This window comes from Colletotrichum paranaense (assembly GCF_030867605.1).
Source record: "Colletotrichum paranaense strain IMI 384185 chromosome Unknown Scaffold_11.1, whole genome shotgun sequence".
Taxonomy (NCBI): domain Eukaryota; kingdom Fungi; phylum Ascomycota; class Sordariomycetes; order Glomerellales; family Glomerellaceae; genus Colletotrichum; species Colletotrichum paranaense.
In genome coordinates, this window is record NW_026848969.1 from 649152 (window position 1) to 670542 (window position 21391).

At 52.7% G+C, this 21391-nt stretch overlaps 7 protein-coding genes across 7 annotated transcripts, besides 1 other annotated feature; 6 read left to right on the forward strand and 1 right to left on the reverse strand.

Moving 5' to 3' along the window:
• Window positions 1-79: 79 nt before the first annotated feature.
• Window positions 80-2152, reverse strand: CPAR01_12543 (uncharacterized protein; the record flags this gene model as incomplete). The annotated part of the gene is made up of 2 exons (XM_060496799.1): window positions 80-1457; window positions 1536-2152. 2 exons carry the CDS (start codon window positions 2150-2152, stop codon window positions 80-82), a joined length of 1995 nt encoding a protein of 664 aa, XP_060344332.1.
• A 1172-nt stretch (window positions 2153-3324) lies between these two features.
• CPAR01_12544 (uncharacterized protein) lies at window positions 3325-3543 on the forward strand (the record flags this gene model as incomplete). The annotated part of the gene is made up of 1 exon (XM_060496800.1): window positions 3325-3543. A coding segment is annotated over one exon (219 nt), but the record flags the coding sequence as incomplete, so codon positions are not given.
• Window positions 3544-7184: 3641 nt separating this feature from the next.
• On the forward strand, window positions 7185-8323 carry CPAR01_12545 (chromo domain-containing protein; the record flags this gene model as incomplete). The annotated part of the gene is made up of 5 exons (XM_060496801.1): window positions 7185-7495; window positions 7551-7581; window positions 7655-7734; window positions 7799-8171; window positions 8228-8323. 5 exons carry the CDS (start codon window positions 7185-7187, stop codon window positions 8321-8323), a joined length of 891 nt encoding a protein of 296 aa, XP_060344334.1.
• Window positions 8324-11780: 3457 nt separating this feature from the next.
• On the forward strand, window positions 11781-13661 carry CPAR01_12546 (HET domain-containing protein; the record flags this gene model as incomplete). Its single annotated transcript, XM_060496802.1, has 1 exon — window positions 11781-13661. One exon carries the CDS (start codon window positions 11781-11783, stop codon window positions 13659-13661), a length of 1881 nt encoding a protein of 626 aa, XP_060344335.1.
• A 390-nt stretch (window positions 13662-14051) lies between these two features.
• Window positions 14052-14126: a sequence feature (Short protein (CPAR01_12547, KAK1527989.1) was converted to a misc_feature.).
• A 102-nt stretch (window positions 14127-14228) lies between these two features.
• On the forward strand, window positions 14229-14681 carry CPAR01_12548 (uncharacterized protein; the record flags this gene model as incomplete). The annotated part of the gene is made up of 1 exon (XM_060496803.1): window positions 14229-14681. The coding sequence occupies one exon, from the start codon at window positions 14229-14231 to the stop codon at window positions 14679-14681; it is 453 nt and encodes a 150-aa protein (XP_060344336.1).
• Window positions 14682-15583: 902 nt separating this feature from the next.
• CPAR01_12549 (uncharacterized protein) lies at window positions 15584-15895 on the forward strand (the record flags this gene model as incomplete). The annotated part of the gene is made up of 1 exon (XM_060496804.1): window positions 15584-15895. The coding sequence occupies one exon, from the start codon at window positions 15584-15586 to the stop codon at window positions 15893-15895; it is 312 nt and encodes a 103-aa protein (XP_060344337.1).
• Window positions 15896-16466: 571 nt separating this feature from the next.
• On the forward strand, window positions 16467-20871 carry CPAR01_12550 (exocyst complex component Sec3; the record flags this gene model as incomplete). The annotated part of the gene is made up of 4 exons (XM_060496805.1): window positions 16467-16551; window positions 16640-18720; window positions 18768-19900; window positions 19956-20871. 4 exons carry the CDS (start codon window positions 16467-16469, stop codon window positions 20869-20871), a joined length of 4215 nt encoding a protein of 1404 aa, XP_060344338.1.
• Between the last annotated feature and the right edge of the window lie 520 nt (window positions 20872-21391).

Sequence of the window (21391 nt, forward strand, 5' to 3'; positions counted from 1 at the left end):
GCTTTTTCATTTTTTTTTTGCCCTCCAGTTCGAATGTGAAAACCTCCCTCCTCCGTAGAGCCTCATTGTAATGAATCTCTCAATCCATATACATTGGATCCCCCCTCACCTGTGACATGGCCAGTCCCATGTCACCACCATGCATGCTCTGCATCGTAGCTTGCATATTAGGCATTGACCGGCTCATGTTGATTGCTTGCCGATTCGCATTCGGATTCCCGTTCTGCATCATGAACCGCGCATCGCTAGCACCCCTTTGCTGGACCTGCCTCGTCCGTGGCACCTCGAGGGTGGCTTGTCGTTGAATCGGCTGCTGGGGCATGGGCTTCGCGGTGGGCGTGTTCATTACGGCAAAACTGTCATCATCCTCCATCTCAGCGTCGGCGTCGGCGTCGGCATCCCCATCCGCATCGACATCTTGATCGCTTGCCTCGTCAATCGAGGGCGGGCCTGTTGAATCACCCGGGTCGCTATGGCCAGTGGCGCTCGTTGTCGACTGCCGATGCTCGGGGCTCGGGAATTGTTGCACCTGCTGTTGTTGCATTTGCTGCTGCTGTTGTGCTGCTTGCATCTGTTGGTGTTGTTGCGGTTGCTGTTGCTGCCCTTGCTGCTGGTTCTGTTGTTGCTGCTGCTGCTGTTGCTGAGGAGTCGGCGTCGGCGTAGGGGTGCTGTTGTTTGCTTGGTCCAGTGCCCTCTGAGCATTCATGCCAGTGTTGGCGACACGGTTCATGCTGATAACCGTCTTCCACCTCTCGATTGCCCGCACAACAACGTCGTTCAAATCCAATTGCCGGTCCTCTAATCGCAGTCCAACGTGGCGGCTTCCACTCTTGATGCCTGCCTCCAAAACGTGAGTGAGAAGCTGCCGCTCCAGGGGCACCGTGGCCGGCGAGAATAGCTTGAATTCTCGGGGCTGTTGGAGACGGTTGAGCTGGTCGATCTGAGACTTCAGGTTGGCGTTCTCCTGCTGTAGCCTGTGCTGATCATCCTTCATCTTGTCGATCTCGGTTTGCTTCCTGCCAACGCTCCTGGCCATTTCCAAGAGCCACACCTCGTTCCGCCGCTGAATAGGCAGAGAAGACCAAACTTGGAAGGCCGAGCCAAGGTGCTCATTCACCTGCTTCTCGAGGTTTTCTGCTGACTTTTCCGCTTTCTTCACTGCTTCGCGGGTGTCTCTGACGGGTTGATCCCGAGGAGGATACGTTAGATCTTCCATAGCTGCCGTAGTAGCCGTTGCGCAAGTGATTTTCCAGTTACTGAATTCTTCTTGGAAGAAAGCCTTCAGAGCATCGTACTCTCTTTGACCAGGTGACTGAACGGACCAAGAGGTGGAAGTGGGATGCTGGGTAGAGGAGAAGAGAGTGGGTGGCGAGGCGAGGCATTGTAAGGTTAATGCAGGAAAGTCGAGAGCTAGAGGGTCAAAGTCGAAAGGCATGGAGTTGTTGTCGATTTGTTGCCTAGAGTAGCCAGGGTTAGCCACCATATATCTCTTTCCCCAATTGTTCACACTTCTGTTGTTTGTCAGAGAAACTCACTTGGCTGCCCTCCACGAGCTTAGAAGCTCTCGTAATGCAAGCTCTGCCGCGCGAGCAGTATCCATGGCATCTGCTAGCTTGTGCTTGACGTCGAACTGCGCCTTTTGCATGACTTGCTTGCTCACTTGTCTTGGCCTCTTTCCTGCATTCTGGCTGCCCTCGCCATCGGTCGAAGTACCGACTTCGCCGTTTTTGGCGGGGATGTTGTTCATGACGCCAGTGGCTTCCCATGAGGGAGTCCAAGGATATTTGCTCAGCGTAGAGTCCACGGCGTATTGCCCGTCCTTTGGCAGAGCTGGGGACTTGTGAGACTCGCCACTATCTGGCGCAGCATCTCGCTTGGTGGCAGGTCTAGGGGTCGTGGCTGGAGTTGAGGCGTTCCTCCCACCCAAGGATCCTCTCGGCTGTCTGCGTGTGATGCTTCCTCGCAGACGCTTGATTGCGTCAACGTCGTGGATTCCATCTGGCGGCTTGGGGTTCTTTTCCTTGATGTAGAGATCGAGGTGTCGACCGAGAGAGGAGGAGGTAAAGGCCTGGCCGCAGTAGGGGCAGTTCTTATCCTTGGGGGCGCCTAGTTTCTGTTGGCTCGAGTCGGCGTTGCTCGCGGTTTCGGCCATTTTGGCTCGGGGTGTTGGATGTAAAGAGACGGGTGGGTAACGAGTGTTTCGAAAGGTTTATCGGCGGTAGGGACGAATTCGTGTTCGTTTCAGAAAGGGTGCTACAAGGCTTCTCTTGCGTGAATAGACACTTGCAGCTGCTCCAGGGGAGCTATGTAATCGAGGGTCATGTGTAGATGGACCGGGTAGAGAGTGATCGGAGGCGAAGCCAGCAAAGTTTAAAGTTGGTAGATAAGGTAAGGAAATGTAACGAGTGGTGTTGAGGACAGAGTAGTCAGATACGCAAAGAGAGTAGTTAAAAGAGGGAAATAATCAAAAAAGAAGGACTAGATGCTGAAGAGCTAAACGAGTGTGCGAAGAGAAGGAGGTCGGTGGGAGATGTCGAGAAGTAGCTGCTACCCTTGTACGGACAGAGGTTTACTGAACGCAAGCCAATCCTTGTGACGAAGAAACGTGTATATCGGCCGTTCACGGAGTCAGGTATGGGAGAGGTTCGGGGTCGGTTCGAGATGTGGGCGAGAGCTAAGGTAGCGAGTCGGGTTGACGGAGGAGGGTAAAAAGTAGGATGCCGGGTATTAAGGAAGTAGTAAAATCTTTTCCCGGACTTGTCTCTCTCTCACGCGCTCTTTCTCTCGGTCTCTCGATCTCTCTTGCCGTGCAGGTTCTCAATTCATCCGCGGACTCTCGCAATCTCTCGACCTCTCTGCAAAAACGAAAAGAGACGAAGAGGGGGTGGGTGGGAAAAGGGCAAAGGACGGGGAGGTGGAAGTAAAGTACAGAAGAGTAAGGGGAAGTTGCAAAAATGTCACCCGGGATTTAATTATTGCAGTTTTTTTTAATAAGGCAGGCGGGCAGGGGTAGCACCACCGACCCGCGCCAGAACAGGACGGCGAGGTGGGAGCTTTGGCGCACCCTAAGGTACCACCTACCTTGGTCCTTGAGACCTTGGGTGCTTAGGTACACCTCATTGTGCGGTACGGGGCGGAGAACTGAGGTGCACCCCCCTCCATCTTCTCTACAAGTACATACCCACCTCACCTCACACTAAAACCATCCCTCTTCATCCCTCATCCCTCACTCATCCCATCCGGGCCATTCCAATCCCAATCCCAATCCAATCCAATCCAGTCCAATCCTAATCTATCCTGTCTATCCACCATGACCAGCAAGCCAGCTCCTCACTCCTGTCCGCTTTCCCCCAGATTGCCGCCAGTGTGCAGGTGCAGGTGCCCTGGTGGCCAGGTGCAGCGCGCGCGCGCAAGCTGCAAGCACAGACGGAGCCAAGGACGGCCCAGATGCAAGCCCCCCCTTCACAAGTTCACGGGCTCAAATGTCCAGGGCCGTACGGTGGTCCCACCTCTGCGCCGGTGCTCTTTTTTTCATATCCATAAACACCTTTTAATAGCCATTCACTGCACCTTAATAGCATCTTAGCACACTGATCTACCGTAGCATTAAAATAGTTGGAATATTGACTTGGTGAGTTAGGTAATGTCCAATGACGCCTCATGAAGCTGGCTGCGTCAGGGAGGCGAGCCGTAGGGCCTCATCAGCCAACGGGGAGAGGAAACGTATTCCTGCATCTCCTCTCTCGGAAGGTCGAGGCCAAGTCCAAGATCAAGGTACCTGACGCTGTACCATTCATGACAGATATCCCAGCACACCATAATCAACCGCCTCGCGCTTCGAAAACAAGGTCAAGAGAGAGCTCAAGCTATCGACACCTTACTTTACTAACTGCCCGGGAACACCTTACCTTAATTCTACACCGACTGCACACCACCATTGTGATCCATAGCATCTCAAGCGGCTTTGCCTATCGGGGTAACATGGCTAAATTTTCACACACAGAGTTAAACCGAGAATCCCTCGTCCGCGGAGTAGCTCCATCTCCAAAGACTCCATCGACGCGCTCTTGTTGGTCCAAAGTGCCCACCAACTCCTCAACTCGGCATCTCTCCAGAGAGCCAGTCAAGAGTCCCCTAAACCTACCAAGCACGCGATGTGTTCAACTGGGACCCAAACTCAGTCCTCAGATATCAAGACCATCCCGCTTAGGATGTCTCCTTGAGCCGCCGTCATTCCAGCGTCTGGTGCCTCTCTCACATGTCCCGTCGCTTATTCGCTTAGTGTAGTGCTAATCTGGCCCGCGGAAAGGAGAGGGACAGCCCGGCGTCGCCCTGTGCATCAGTGCTACTGGTCTAGCGCTGTCGTGAGGGGTGTACCGGGAACTTTTGCCTCGAGCAAGCTTGCTTGTCGTGTCTCTTCCACGTCGTCTCTTGTCTTGTCTTCTCCCCCTCGGGTCCCGATCTGAACCACCCATACAAGACCCTTTAACAGTCAAGGGAATATTTCTTCAACCCTGCCGAGCTACCTCATTAAGCCATAATTGCGTTGGGCAGCCTGGCCTCTCTCCAACTCTCTAACTCGGGCCCGTCCTTGAGGGGCCCTGGGTTCGCGGCTTGTCATTGCGAAAGAGCTCCAGTATCCAGAGGCCACACAGGCTTGACAGCCGTCGACGGTTGTGACTCGTGAGGTAATTAGCTGAGGGCACGACCCAATGGAATCCACGGCACAAATGCTCAATAAAACGCAAAGATGCCCAAAGCCAATATTTCGTCTGGTCCAGTCACAGTGGTGCTCCAGTCTCCAGTCTCCAGTCTCCAGTCTCCAGATACCACCTTTCAACTCACCTCATTCCCATCCTCACCGCGTTGGACAAATTCTGGCTAGACTGGTCGACCGACCGGGGCGCGGGTTGGCATGCCCGGTTCGTTTCTTTAGGCTCCTGGGGTCCCACAGACTCCCACTGGCTTGTATCCGATCCATTTTTCAGGGGGTTTCCGGGAGATCATCCAGGGGAGCCGGTGAAGGACCTCGTGCTAACGGCGCCGACGAACATCGCGGAGTTTGTCTCATGAACATTGCTCACGCAGCATGTATACGTCCTGGATCTGCATACAGTAAGGCAAAGCGTCTGGCCTTCATCAGTTTCTGACAATGTCGGCAAGAGCTTGTTCCGACGAGAGACGGCAGGATTCCACACGTAAACAAGGCCGTGTTCTGCCGAATGTTTGGCCTTGGCTCTTGTTCCTCTCCGCTCCGTGTGTTTGACCCGGGGATGCCATCCGGTGTAAAACGACCCCGTTTTCCTGCATCTAATAATGGGGTTGGCATCTGCAAGACGCGACGCAAGGACTACGGGACAGATAATCACGTCCAGGCCACTCATCCTCGAGCTTGCGGCGGCGGCGGTTCCTATCGCCCGCTGTTGCTGGATTCGCTGACACTCCCGGTCCTGGTCGTCCCCTGGAGGCTGGTCGTCTAGTGTAGCCTCCCGCAGCCGCAGCATCTTGGGTCAACCTTGTCTGTCTGGGACCGTCTCGTACGGGCCCCATAAAGTCCACCGAGGAGGTCGACTCAACTGCACACCAACTGACGTTAGCAGCCTGCAGGACACCGATAATTTCCCGCCGCCTCTCGTACGGCAGCTGGAGCTGACACTCAGCGCCACGGCGTGTTTGGCCCTGATCCAGAGCAATAGGCACTCGCTGGCCCGTTCTTCGACCTTAAAATGCCATAAATTGGCATCATCCGCCCTGGGTTTGACGCGAGGGAGAAGCGAAGTAGTTCTGTTGGTCGGTCGGGACTTTGCAGATGATCACCGAGCATGGCTGGCACTTGTCCACCAGCTGCGAAACCGAGATCCATGTCTTTTGGCGCTTGCCTAACCCTTTTCAAGAACGTCTCGTTGGTTGTCGTATTTGAACAGCAAATCGCAACCCCTTTTGCACTGCAGACATTTTGATGAGATGCAAATTACGCTTCTGCAGTTACATGCAGATACGCTGCACATCGAGTCGTTTTTTCTCCGTTGGTTGGAGCGGCACAGTCTTGTTGGTGCCGAGAAGCGCCCTTCACAGGATAAAGCAGCAGTGTCTGGCAGATCTCAGCGAGCTCGCTGGCAAAAAAGCAGACCTCGGCGTACATCGCAGATGCGTTCTTCTTCTTGGATTGGCTGTCGTCGATCGTCAGATTAGCCGCGCACGAACTCATGCGATTTGCCGTATCCAACACCCAACGACTTTGGCAAGGGATGATTGCCGTTGAGTAAGGTAACGACGCAAGCTTTGACCAGACTAGCTTGCGACGTTGGAAAAAAGTATAATCAGCTTATCGACTGCAGCCGGTGTCAATGTCATAAGGATCAAGGCACCGCGATGCAGCGTGTGAGATGTGAAGAATTGGCAGGATCAACTTGGGAAAAAGTTGTTATCTGCTCAGAATTCGTGCGGCAAAACGGGACAGTGAATTGCTTAGGTACTTATTCTAGAAGCTTCCAATCGAGGCGAGAACGTATCAGTTCCTTCCTAGAATTGACTCTCTGGTATTCTACTATACCAGCGTACAATGAAGGGACTACATTACATCAAGCAAGGCAAGGTACCTTGAGGGAACGACGTAGGTGGGTAACTTACAAACGGGAGTAAGATTCGAGGCCGACCTTCCAGGTTGGAGCTTGGTCCACGGGTTCGGAGCTCCACATGAGCTCCTTCTGCCGTCAGTTGTGGGTACTCAGAGGATGGGGGCTCCCGGACTTGCAGGAAAGCGCCGGAATTGGTGGCGGCAGGTATCCGTTCTTTCTCCTCCGTCCAGAGAAGTGGCTAGTGCATGGAGATCACGTGACGGCCAAGCGCCACAATTGGCTGTGACGCGACTTTGCTCCAGCCTCTTGCTACCTTTATGCAAAAGTTGGGGCAGCTTCCGGTATTTGCGATCGTCTCTTTGGCAGCGCATCGCAGCCTCCTTTCACGTTGAGTCTTGCGCAACCTCCTGTTTGCGACCATTCAGGTCGCTACTGCCTGGACGAGCTGCGTATACACCTTGAGAAAAACAATCCCTACACAATGCCTCCCGGTAAGTCCTCACCTCTTCGAACTTCACCCCTCGTGCCACTAGCCAAGTCGCGTCGAGATTGCGACAACACACTTCACGACGCGAATCCTCCACCAATTCTCCATACAAAGTCACAATGCCGCGTCGCAAAGCGAACAAGGGAAAGAAGCCCATGAAGCTGACAGCTCCAATAGCTATTAGCGACGATGAGATGTCCGAAACCGGCGGCGAAATCGCTATCCCGCTCAAGGAGAAGCGCGCAAAGAGCCGATCCGCAGAATACCGAGACGATGTCAGCGAAGCTAAGAGCGAAGAAGACATTCCCATCATCTCCGGCGACCTGAACGGCAACGCCACCAAGCCTACCAAAGCTGCTAAGGCAGCCGCTGTCGTGGCCGATGAGGAGGACGAGGAAGGCGACGAAGACGATGATTTAGAGGCTGATGAGTACGCTACCCACACCAAACGGCTTTGCTCGGACAAAAGGGCTTACCGGCCATAGATACGTTGTCGAGGAGATCCTTGACCATGTGGTTTCCGACGACGCAAGTGGCCCTCTTCTGTTCTTCTGTTGGCAGTGCGCCTCGATACTAACGCTTCTTGCAGGGCACTGTGAACTTCCGTGTCAAATGGGAAGGTTACTCTAAGAAATCAGACCAGACCTGGGAGCCGGAAGACAGCCTGAAGTAAGCTTCAAACTGTGATCTGCGATCGACACCAATTTTGAAACGACGCCTAACACATTACCAGGGAAGGCGCATCAGAGATCTTGGAAGAATACCTTAAGAAGCTCGGTGGGCGTGAGGCGCTGTTTGAAGAGAAGACCAAGGCCAAGACCACGAAGAAGCGCGGCCGCCCCAGTGCTTCGTCATCTACACCGCCGGCGAGCAGCAAGAGGGGCAAGCGTAATGGTCACCCCGCCGAATCTACTCCTCCTGCGTCAGTAAAGGAGGCTAAAGCGAAGGCCTGGACGCTGCCCAGCGGCAGCTGGGAGGATGACGTCGAGTCGATCGATGCCTGCGAGGACGAAGAGTCAGGCTCCATCATTATCTATCTCAATTGGCGAAACGGCCAGAAGACTAAGCATCCCAAGGAGGTAGTGTATAAGAGATGTCCCCAAAAGGTATGGTCCCATGTATCTCGGCGCAACACGGGATGACGACGCTAACGGATACGTAGATGCTGCAATTTTACGAAAAGCACATTCGCATCATCAAGGCGGGACCTGACGCCGATCCTACAGACCTTGATACCGCGCCCGAGGCCAAGATGTAGGACACGAAAATAAGGGTGCCGTTTGTGAATTTTATTGGGAAAGGATTGGCGTTTGGGCTCGTGATACATCTGATATCATTAGCAGGTTCTCGAGCGCCATTGGCTTGGCTTCTGCTCGTTGCGATATTTGCACGCTTTCAGTCCTCGGAAGAAGTCTCATCAGACCATATCTAAAATCAGGTCGAAGACGATTCGGACTGTGGGAGGGCTTGCTATATCCTTATTGCAATTGGATTAGCGGGAGGAGGTGTGCTTCACGGTTATACTTCGTAATTTCGGGAGAAAAGAAAACCGCAAGTTCCTCTGTTGATTCCAATTGCTCCAGCTGATGGGTGAGGTTGCCCTTTGTTGTCTCCGTAAAGGACGGTGAACATCTTACATTCCCAATATGCCAACGCAGCTTGGGCGGGCAGGAACTTCTCGGCGTTCATATATTACGAGTGAGCAACATGATCTCAGAGTCGTGAAAGGCACTTCATCCATGTCAATAGGCGGGTGCCGCCGAGTGCTAGATCCAGGTACGATGCAGGTACAGCTAAGTCATGGCCAAGTAGCGCTTTCGGTCTCGTCAAAGTCACGACACACACAATTTTACAGCAAAGAGTACATCCGACCTCTCCCTAAGACGGAGAGGCTTACTGCGACAAGGGTAAGAAACCTGCATGTTGCGAGTCCGCGAGGTTGGGTAGTGGAGGACGTCGACAGCAAGCCCGTCGGGATACTCCACTAAAAAGCAGCTTTACATCCCTGCATCGCAGGCGGTTGGACGAGTAGGACAGCCTGAAAGTCGCGGTAGCGTTGTCGCGGATTTTTTGGCCCAGGGTGGTAGTGGTGGTGGTTGTGGTACTTGGTGGTGCGGCGCGCGGCCCAGCCTCTCGCATTTCTATTGACTTTCGGGTTTTGCGGCTGGGCGGGCGACCAGCTTTGGGAAAGCTGGTGGCGGGGCAACGCTTCTTTTTAACGTGAGGCTTGCCCGCGCTGCATTCCTCACCATTTTCAATTCCCTCCTCTCTCTCTTCTGATACACTGCATATTCTCATTGCGAAAAAGGGTTCATTTGAATGATCTCGAGGTTTCTTTCCCCCCTCTCCTCCTCATCATCGTCGACTACCCCGTAGTGAACAATCCCGTTGTGCACTCTGAGTCTCTATCGTCAACCTTTACCCACATCTCGGACCCATACATCTCGGCACTTGACGAATTCCCGGCAGGGAAATTGAGCTGCTCATCACGGATTGAAATCTCATCAAGCCGTCGCGAACGACAATTCCTTAGCTTCCAACTGGAATTTAGATCGAGGACAATTGTCTGACAGGCCATCCCAAAGGCACAGACAAAAACCTCGGACCGTTGAAAGATACCACCAAACTCAATCGTCTTCCCGAGACCACATTCCACGGCGTCTCCGCCCAGACCCTCCGTGTCTCTCTTCCTCCTCCCAGCCACCGGGCTCTCCACACAAGCTGTCCCCCGCACCGCTCCACACCGGCGCCGGGCTCACTCCCACAACCCCCACCAAAAAATCATCGCAGCCATTAGAGCTCCCGTCAGCTTCACACTCAAGAACCGCACAAGACCAAAGGACGAACAGTCCTAGCTAGCAGTCATGGTCAAACAAAACGACGTCATCGCGATCATTGTCATCGTGCTGTTCGTCGTCCTCGCCCTCGTTGCCTTTGGCATTTACAGATTGGTCCACGTTGCGCGCCAGAGCATGAGTGTGACGTCTGGGTCGAGTAGTAGCAGCTCCGACGAGATTGTCGACGACTGATCTACTCGCCGTTCATCTTTACGGGATTTACTCGGCGCTGCGGCTCGCTGCTGCTGCTGCTGCAATTACCATCTACCATCGCATTTACACTGAGATACCACGACAAAAACTGTTTACGCAAGAAAGCGCCATCGCATTTCTTCTTGCGAGTTTGAGAGCGTTATGCCAAGGCTTCGGCTGAGACTACGACATGGAAGGGAGAAAGAAGGGAATGAATGAATCTGGGATGAGTGATAATGAGGAGGGGAAATTTTGGAAACATGGAAAGGGATATGAGACATGATTTATCGGCATTTTTATCTGGCATTTGCGCAGCATTTTCTTACCATACGAAGTTGGTCATTTGGGTTACAAGATGCAGCAAAATGCGTCTGTATGGGGGAAGATATCTACGAGTGTATGATACTGGATCTGGAATGGGCTGCGCCGGGATTGGCGACCTTTTTGAAGGCATGAAGACGAGCCCATGTACATAGAACGAACAAATGGGATGAAGTAGGCCTTTGAATGAAGGCTCAAGATGAAATAGAACTGAATACTAGATATCACCACACCTGGCAGGATCGATGTACCCGTAGTTTCCTTCTAGGAAAAGGAGGCGTTTGAGGAAGATATAAAAGACCGTTCCTTAACCTCACATTACCTATCCCAGCCATGTATGCGATTGTAAGGTTATCGGCCCGCGGTTGCAAGTGGCGAACGTCTTGCGAAGTGGCCAGCTGCCAAGTACTCGCTAAATTGGTTCTGAAAGAACCTGCCGAGTGACTGATTTTGAATAAACATGTGCCTCTCGTCCGTAAATCACGGTCATCGTGCACGTATTCGTGACTCAATCGCCAGGTTGGAGGCCATGATTGCAAGTGGTAAATGTTTTTTAAGGTGCTATGGCTGTTTGCTAAGTCGGCTTTAGGAGAACTTGTTAAGTAATATATTTTAAGTAATTCCGTACCTTTCTTCTATAAATCACTGTTGTCATTCACAAATTCGTGACTCGAAAATCACGAATTTGTGCGAAGGCGCTAGAGCGAATACCAAACGGCACTGCTAATGACAAACACATGCAAAGACACTCGAGAAGATACTAGATAACGCTGCTGATCACGAATCCTTGCGAAGGCGCTCGAGAATATGATGAACAGCTCTGTTCTTTCTGAAGACAATGGGATAGCCTAGACAAAGGCAGTTGGTTGCAAATTGATATCTGCGTTCCTTCCTTGGACCCATTCAAATCTCTAAGAACATGGTTAAATGTGACGTAGCTCGCGGTATAGAAGAACAAAGGATTATAACGTTAAACGCAAGCTCATTTGCCTTTTTATAAAGATTCATGATACTAAAGTTGTTCTTGTCTCCTGGAGCTCATGTGCCTGCAGAGCTACATAGCATAGCCCGTTTGAAGATCATCTGGTTCTTTCCAAGCTGAGATATAGGATGGAAGAACATATGTGAGCCTTTTGACTCGTCGCAAGTTTTTGTTTGTGTCACTGCTCTCACTCACAGGTAAATAGTGCGGCATCACTGCTGACAACATGCATGGGGATGCAGGCAATGATGGGGCCACTCACATTGCAGGCTGTGGGTATTGGCTGGTGGGCAAGGAACTCAAGTAGCTAGATCAGGCTATGAAAAGCGACCATATTCTCTTCCATCGACCTCATAAACTCTAGCCATGAAAACATTACAAAAATGCGTCTGATCAATGTGAACACACTCCTACTGGAGGAGTTCATGGGCCGGTGCCCCCAGTACGCAACTCTATCTCACACTTGGAATGGCACGCAGGAGATAAGTTTCAAGGAGTGGCAGAAACAACATGTCGCCAAATCCAAAGAACAGAGGTACGCCAAAATACTCGAGGCTTGTCGGTTGACACGTGAATTCGGCCTCGAGTACCTGTGGGTTGATACGAACTGTATCGACAAGGAAAGCTCTGCCGAGCTCTCAGAGGCAATCAACTCAATGTTCAACTGGTATCAAGAATCGGCTGTTTGCTTCGCTTATCTCGAAGACCTTGACTTTGAGGATACCAGTTTGCCGGAAAGCTCAGGCGACGGTATCTCAAGTCAACAACGACGTTGGCGATCTGAACTCGCTCGTAGTCGTTGGTTCACCCGCGGCTGGACATTGCAAGAACTCTTGGCCCCGAGGCGAATGTACTTCTTTGACAAGAGCTGGAGGATCCTAGGATCGCGGCAAGACTTTGCGCCTGAAATTTCAAACATCACCGGAATAAGAAACGAGTACATTTCCGGCGCCAAGTCAGTCTTGGACGCGAGCATCTCGGAGGTATTCTCCTGGCTGGCGGGCCGAGAGACGACACGTTCCGAAGACATGGCGTACTGTGTGCTGGGACTCCTCGGTCTCAACATGCCGTTACTATACGGCGAGCGTTCGGCGGCGTTTATACGCCTCCAGGAGGAGTTGATCCGCATCTCGGACGACCAGACAATCTTCTGTTGGACGTGGGATCATACGATCCCACATGACTGGAGTAGTCTACTCGCACCATCGCCTTCGGTCTTCAAGGGCGGCGACCGTTTCTTCTGCGGGTCAGAGACCGACGAGTCTCTTGTCGGATGGAGCATGGCCACGTCGTACTCGATGACCAACGTAGGTCTGCGCATCCGCCTGCCCACGCTCAAGATGTCCGGTCTAGATCTTGCTGTGCTGAACGTATCCGAGAGGAGAAGCGAAGCAGGAGAAGAAGACCCAAGCACAGGCCGTGTTTGCATCCCTCTTCTGACGAGCAATTATGTCGGAACTTCAGATGGCGTCTCGTCACTGATTGACGGTTCTGCGGTCGGCGCTCAACGATGGCCGATACCCGCACGACCCATAGCTCTCTATGAGTTGAGGAACATATACCCCTCCAGCCTACAAGAGTTCTGCATTCATCCACTGCAACGGAACGCTGAATTGTTGAAGTACGCTATTTCACTCTGGTATAAAGGAAAGCCTGGGCACGGAGCATCGCAGATGATTATGCCAATCATCGAGACACGAAAAGCACCACGATTTCACATAGAAGTCGGCTCGACCGACCAGAGTTCCGTGACCTCACAGCATGCAAAACAATCTGAGCATTTCTATGTCAACTCGACCGGCCAGGCGCCCTTCAACACACCATACAGAGGCCTTGTCCCGCTCTTTATAAGACGGCGTGGAACACTCGGAGTTGAGCTACAGTTGAACATCGGAGACGGCCGCGTCGAGAGAGTCGTTGTCGGGGTCCACGCTGCGGCTGAAGAATATTTTCCTCGGGAGAAGGGAAACGACGATTGGTTTTGTTACTTCAAAGACGAAGAGTCGAAGCGGGCAATCTCGGGAGAGTGGTCTTGTAACATGGCATGCTCACCGGATAGGACCATCTTTGTGCATCTGGGTCGACGTACGATACAGTTACCTCACGGCGTGGTGGCGAGGCCGGTGTATATTTCCTTCTTGCCGTCTCCTTCTCTGCTGGAAAAGATGTTTGATCGATTGGGACTCTGGAAAAATGCGGATGTCATACACAATGCTGTGCATCGCAAAATGTTGAGCTGGCCATGGGATGTTGGTGACCTTTAGATAGGATTCAGCTAGGCCGATCGATGGAGGGCCAATATCGCGTATGGACCTCAAGGCCAAAGCAGACCTATGCTTGAGACTGAACTCGATTTTAAAGTATGGAGGAAAAGCTTTCAGAAGAAAAGCGCTGGTTCCATACCTGTTTCATTGTTTATCTTGTGGAGCAGAAGAAGAGGCCGCCATACATCAACGATGTTCCGCTTTATGTCTTGGCTCACTTGTCTCAATCGATCAATCTCTTGGAGCAATAACCGCATTCAAGCTCCGATCTGTCTAGTTCTCGCCCAAAACTGAAAGAAAAGTACTCCGTTGCGAGGTGAGTCGAGGTGTAAATACCCTTTCAGGGTGCAGACAACTTTAGGGAAGGTCTCTTGGGAGGAAACAACTCGAATGTTACCGACGCAGCTACAGTATTCAACATTTCCTTCACAGAGACCAGAGAAGAGTGTAGGACATATAAATTAGTCTGCTAGCCCCTGACAATATCCCAGCGCTCATAGCTGGCCTACTTCCACTTCAACAGACTGTCAACTAATAAGACAAGGACCAAGCAGCATCGCCACCAAAATGAGCCAAATAGACGGCGGCCTCGATTTCAACTACCCCACCCGCAACAAGATCCTCTATCAAGAGCAGAACGAAGTGGGCTACGTCGACGGAGACGAAAAAGCCGTATTCAACGAAGCATACCGAGAAGACGGCCCCCAGCTATTCACGGGAGAGGTGCTCAAGCTATGCGCAGGGCACTTTCTCAAAAAGTGTATACTTCCAGGCAGCACATACTTCACTGCGGGGGTGACACCGGAAGGTAAGGCCAGGCTCCGCTGCATGAGAGAATGGCCGTGGAAAGAATGCAAACGGACGCTGGGAGAGTATAAGAGTTGGCGTTACAGGTACACGGTCGAGGGCACTATCACATTCCACGGCCGTATACAGCCGATAGGCAGGGAGGGCCCAGAGGAAACGGTTCAAGACGCTCAGACGAGCCAATATCAGACTCAGGTGGTTGAGATGTGGTAGGAGGAGGGTAAGGTGAACGTGGAACAGCAAGAGAGTGGTTAGATTTCTGGTGCTTGGTCTATTGGCGATAGGCCGAGGGCGTCTTCTTGGTGACCCTGCAACGTTGGCAGGTGGCGTTGCAAATTGTTGTGCTCTGGTTGTTGTCCATAATATACCCTCCGTGGAAGAATTCAAAGCTAGATAATGAGGAGAGAAGTCTGGATTACTGGGCTATTGGCAGAGCGATAATCTAAAAGGCACATGATATAGAAAGCTGAGATTGGTTTTATGAGACAGGAACAGATTGAGGCGATATGCGACCGTCTCATTCACCAGCCAACTGTGGTTGATTTCGAAGGGAAAATGAAGTAGCGTTTTTTGACATGGGTTGCCTCAGAGTCTGTGAGGCTCATCGTGTGAGGTGAATCGATGATACCTCTGTTGCTGCTTCACTTGACGTTGATAGCTGGACTTTGAAGTCGACCATCTGAAGTCGGATGCACGGTTCACCCCCAAAGTAGAGTGGTTGGTCATGAGAGCTTCACTGGCCATCTGATGATGATATCCAAACACTGAATAGTGCGCAGCGAGTTGAGCGAGAGTCGGGTGAGTAAGCCTTTTGACTTTGGCGATATAGCTGCCCAAGAAGTACAAGGTTCACTGTCAGAAGTGCCCGAGGGCGTCGGCAGAAAGAACAAGAGACAGAGACGGCATCGGAACCCCGGATGTTGCAGTGATGGGCGTATCGAGGGGGCTATCTCATTCATGGGCAGGGCAGCTTGAAACATGGACTGGTGGGAGGCATGACGGGCGCCCGAGCTCTCTGACGGCAACCTTGCCGGATGATGCGTCTGATATCGGTTCGGTGCATAGACGGAAAACAAGCAACGGGAATATGCGGGCGTGTGTCTCTTCTCACAAGCATGAATTGTTCATGTGAGGTTGAAATATCGTTAAAGAAGGCGGTTATCTGCACGGTAACCTTCGCAAGAAGAGGATTGCTGAAAAAGGGGACTGAGTTGCAGGGCGAGCTGCGAACGAGCCAGGCGATTGCGGGACATTCCACCACCTTACGGATACTTAGGTACTTACAGATAATTAGCGTTGTGGCATTGGGAGGAAGGAGCCACCTCATCCCTCCCAAATCAATCTTTCAGCGCTCCCGATTGCGTAGCCCAGGGAAGTATGTCGCTGCAAGTTCCCGTCAGGTAGCAGATAGACAGGCATTTGGGTAGGTACCACCAATGTACCGTGGAGTCGATGCGGGACCGAGATGGTAGAGGCATTGAACATTGAATTCTGTGAACGACCAGACTCGACGGCTATTACTGGAGTAAAATGATGGAAAAACATAATATTTATTCTTTGCAGTGATTAAAATCAACGTGAGTAACAGAAACATCTTCACCAGCCACACTGATGGTGAAGTGGCGGCGCTATCAGGCTTAGCTGGGGACTGACGCTAACAGGAGCCCCAGACTCGACGGTCGAAATACTTCCCACCCCCAATCATTCAGCGGGACCAAAGGCTGCCCTGGCAGCAAGCTACCCCCAAGGACAGACAGATTCCAGCACACGTCCACCCGTTCCCCTTCTGGCTTGCATCACGACACAACCTCGAAATCCCACCTCAACCTCATTCAACTCCCTTCTGAGCGTATTGTCCCCCCCCCCCCCATCGCACTGCCACGCCGCCCTCCCGATTCCGATTGCGCGACGACCATGTAAATGGTTCCTCCCATTGCATTGCGAACACCCTCATGATTGCTCCATTCCACTGCGACGGGACCGCCCTACCGAGCAGCCATGGACAACAGGGCCCAACGATTCGAGGATGAGAAGCGGCGCATCATCGAGAGCTGCTTCATCAAGAAGGATGTAGACGGATCGTGTGCGTCGAACCCCGATGTCGCTAGAATTTCTCACTCAAAAAGTCTGCTTCATATGCGTATGGTACTGACCCTTGCTTCCGTCGATAGTGCTCGAGACATACATCACCCACATTCGAATCACCGAGTACTCCTCCCATCCGACCTCTCCTCCACCGCCTCAAGCACGGACACCCGAATCACAGAAACCCCGTGTAATCGTCGTTGCAGTGCGAAAGAGTGGCCGAGTGCGTATGCACAAAACGAAAGAGAACGCCAACGGCTCCTTCTCAATTGGAAAGACATGGAACCTCGACGACCTCTCTGCCATCGAGTCCTTCACGGGGCCGCCGGCTAACCCGACCTTCCGCGAATGGGCTGGTGATACTGGCTTCATCGTCACCATCGGAAAGCCTTACTTCTGGAATGCGCAATCGGATAAGGAAAAGAAGTTCTTCATTGCCAGCCTGGTTAAGATCTATGGCAAATACACGGGAGGCAAGGTCCCTGAGCTTTCGGGCTTCGACCAGGCCGAGATGGCCCAAATCCTGAGAAACGAACGACGACCACCCCCTCCCGCACAGGCTGCCTTCCGACCTCCCGCAATGCCCGATGCTGCTTCTAGTCAGACCAGCCTCGGCGCTCCGAATGCGCCCTCCAACTATGGCACTCCCTCGCCTGGCCCCCCAGGCCCTCGCCGACCACCACCTCTCAATGGAATGGCGAATAACTCACCAGCAGGAAGCATGGCATCTTCGTTCTCGCAGGAACCCCCTACGCTGCGAAGATTCGGGAACAAGAGCCAAGAATCTTTCTCGCCTTCCCTGGGAGGCAGGAGCGACGATACGGGAAGCATGCCGCCGCGCTCACGGAATGGCATGCCTGGGCAAGGGGCCTTTGGTAGGTTCGGTGAGCCAGGTCAAGAGCCTGGACTAGGACCCCCTCCGCCAATCTCCGAAGAAGGCAGACCGCCAGAGAGGAAGAGGCCACCGATGGACCCGGCAAGGCCCCAGGGACAGGGCTTCAACGACAGAGACCTGGTTCCTGCGCCCTTAGTGAGCCCGGGGATGCGACGAGATCAAGTAGCCCCTCCCCCGAGGAGTACAGCCAGGAAGAACTCTCTTTCGCAGAGGTCAGATGGAGGTTCTTACAGGGACAACCGACCAGTTACACCCCTTACGCCTGGAGACCCGGGTGCACCAGATGTTCCTCTCGCACTCAGAACCCCAACAAGAAATGGGGCAACACCCACAAGACAACCTCCTCCTATTGTCTCTCCGCCGCCTGAAATCCCTGTTCCCCCTGTTCCCCCTGCCCCAGTTTCTCCCATCATGCAGAGTCCGCCTCCAGCCCCTCCACCAGCGCCTGTAGCTGCGGTTGAGGAAATCATACCCGAGGAGCCTCCGGCTGTTGAGCCTACCCCTGAGCCTGAGGCTCCCGTGGAACAAGAAGATGAGAGTCGGCCGGGTTTAGGACCGATGATTAAAGCAAAGAAATCCAAGAATGACCTCGCTGGTGTGCTCTGGAAGGCTGCCTCCGCTGCCTCAGCTTTCAAGCCTCGGCCTGGTGGTGCTGGTGAAAGACTTCGACAGCTTGCCACAAAGAGCACTGAACCTGCCGAAGGAATCACAACAGTTTTCCAACCTCCGCCACGGCCTGCCTCCTCTGACGGCCCCAAAGTCACATCCCCAGAACCTGCAGTCGAAGAGACTGCTGCACCTGCGGAGCCTCCCAAGCGCACATCTGGTGTGCCTGAGGTCAAGGTCACTGTGCCTAATTCTAGTCGACCATCAAGCTTGCAGCCCTCGATTCAGGAAGTTATTAGCGTGAAGAAGCCAGAGGAATCCGTAACCAAGGAGGAGAACAGCAAGTCGATAGTTGCCGGTAATGACGCCAAGTATCTTGCATCTCTTGGTATTGACCCCACAGTCTTGGATAACAAGAGCGGCGAATTCACAAAGTGGCTTGACTACTTTGGCTGGGTTCCTGGCGAGCAGATGAGATCTCGTAACGTGGACGAGATGAGGACAGACCTTGAGCGAGAGCTCAACAAAGCCCAAGCCGGCGGCTGGCTAGCCCGGTTCCAGGAAGAGGATGATCGTGTCGAGGCTATCAAACGCGGCATCGATCTGGCAGTCGCTGAGTGTGAGGAAATGGAGAATCTTCTGACGCTGTACAGCGTTGAACTTTCGGTAGGTTGCTTCGTAAACTTTCCGAAACTGTTGCTGACTAGAAATAGACTCTTTCTGATGATATTGCATACATTGAAGCCCAAGGCCAGGGTCTTCAGGTGCAAACTGCTAACCAGAAGCTGCTCAAAAAGGAGCTCGAGTCTCTCCTTGAGACAACTACTATTACTTCTGCTGATCTGAACGCCTTGAGAGCGGCACCACTGGAAGATCTGAACGGCCTTGAGGACATCGAAATGTCTTTAGTCACTCTCTACAAGGCCATGATCAAGATTGATCCCACATTACTAGGGGGCGAACCACGAAAGAGCGAAGATATCGGCGGAGAAGTTGATCAAGCCGTGGGTCTCGAGAACACCGACTATGGCAAGATGAGAATCGTTCAGGAGAAGAAGGAGATGTACCGACAAGAAAGCGCTGTCTTCTCGCGACGGTTGGTCGGCTACATGGCCCAACAGTTCGATGTGGCCTACAACGAAGTCAACAGAGCGCTTCGCGAAGCTCTTTCAAGAAAGGTGGATTCTCGCCACCACGACACCGGTCGGGACATGTTGTGGAAGTACAGTCCCTTGATCAAATACGCCAAGGACGTCGACCCCGCCAACTGGGATCGCATGATCCAGGTCTACCAAGACAAGAGCCACCCGGTCTATAAGAACGAATTCCGCCAGGTCTTGGAAGCCTGGAAGCGCAATGCGCGCAAGATGACCGCTGACGAGACATCCGAGCTCCTGTTTACATTTGAAGTCGAAAAGCAACAGGAAGGCAGAGCGACCACTGTCAGGAAGCTTACCGTCAAGCGGAGTCAAACATTGGCCAAGAGTCTGCGTTCGCCCATCGATACCAGCAGCAGGACTAACCTGAAAGAGTCGGGCGAGAACCGAAGCCTTCCTTACGAGGTATTTGGACAGGTACTGGACGACCTTCTGCCGTTAGTTGAGATGGAGCAGAACTTCATCATCGACTTCTTCCACGCCACCACACTGGAGCAATCAGACTTCCCGGACCTGGTCGCAGCCAGCAGGCCGACAGATCGGAGAGGCGGCGACTTGCGTCGCCATCGTTTGATGGAGCCTGACCGCGATCTTGCTCGACGTGTTACTAAGGGTATGGAGGTGATTTTCATCTTCCTCGAGACAGAGATTGCCAAGCTCATTGAATGGGTTGTCCAAGCCGATCCTTTGTAAGTTGACTCCAAATCCATTTTATCGTCATAACATACTGACCAGATGCTTCAGACAAGGTGCTGGTGTCTTGGCCGTTCTCGAGCGGAACCTGTTGGATATCCAACAATCCAATCAAGACTTCCTCAACGCTCTTCTCCAGAAACTCCACGGGATCTTGGAGTCCCGATTTAAGAAATTCGTCGACGAGCAGATCCGCGCCATCGAGGAGACTAAGGTCAAGATTAATAAGCGCAAGGGCGTTATTTCGTTCATCCGTGTCTTCCCTCAGTTCTCCAACGCCGTGGAAAACATTCTCTCGGGTATCGACCCTAACCTAGCCGTGCGCAAGACGGTTGACCGCGAGTACGATCGCATCCTCAAGTCCATGTTCGACTCCCTCAAGATCATTGCCCGCGAGAACCCCGCAGTCAGCGTCGGTGCTGCAGGTGCGGATCCAGAAGACAAGGAGGCTCTCAACTTCCACATTCTGCTCATCGAAAATATGAACCACTTCCTCGAGGAGATCAACACGCACGGCCTCAATGTCCTCGAAGACTGGCGTGAGGCTGCGACAGGCGAGATGAATGAGCACATGAACCTGTACCTGAACGCTGTGATGCGCCGCCCCCTCGGCAAGCTTCTCGAGTACGTCGAGAACATCGAGGGCCAACTGCAGTCGGGCAAGCCCGGCTCGAGCATCGCTTCGCAGCCATCCAATTCCAAGTCCACCTTCCACAAGGTCTTGGCAACGTACGACTCGCGCGAGGTCCGCAAGGGCATCGAGACATTGCGCAAGCGCGTCGAGAAGCACTTTGGCGACGCGGACGACCCTGCTCTCAGCCAGAAGCTTGTGATCAAGGTGCTCCGCGAGTGCGAACGCTTCTACGGCGAAGTGGAGCTGCGCATTAGCCGCATCACCGCCGACGTCTACAGCGGAGACGTCCTCTTCGAGTGGCCCCGCGCCGAGGTTAAGTCTGGCTTCCGCTAGAGGCATATGCTGCTTGGCCTGAGAGCTGGGACCTATTAATTTGATGCCGATCATGCTGCCATAAGAAAGCAAGCCAATCGCAGCATCAACTTTTGTCGAATTGACTTTTTCCTCCCAAGAACCCCCGTCCTGTTTAAGTTGCTTCCTGACACAACTGAGGGAAGCATTGCATTGCAGAAGGACGACCGGGGTTGTATCAAGTGTACCCGCAACTGCTTACCCTGGCTTTTATTTTCCTTCTCAAGATACCTTTCTACAAGCAAGAGAAGATGAGAAAATTTGGAGACCAGAGAGAAGGGGAGGATAATGGTGGTGGTGGGGAGGGTGAACATGTTGTTTTTTTGTCATGTTGTTTCTATAGGCGGCAGAAGGGCAAGGGACATCTTTGGAGGCGACGTTTTTGGAAGGCCACTTGATCCGAGAGGGAGGGATCTTCGGTATCCATGGATGGGTATGGACAACAAAGCCTTTGTATTGCGCGCAAATAGGAGAGGGGACATTAGATTCCTGTGATGAAATG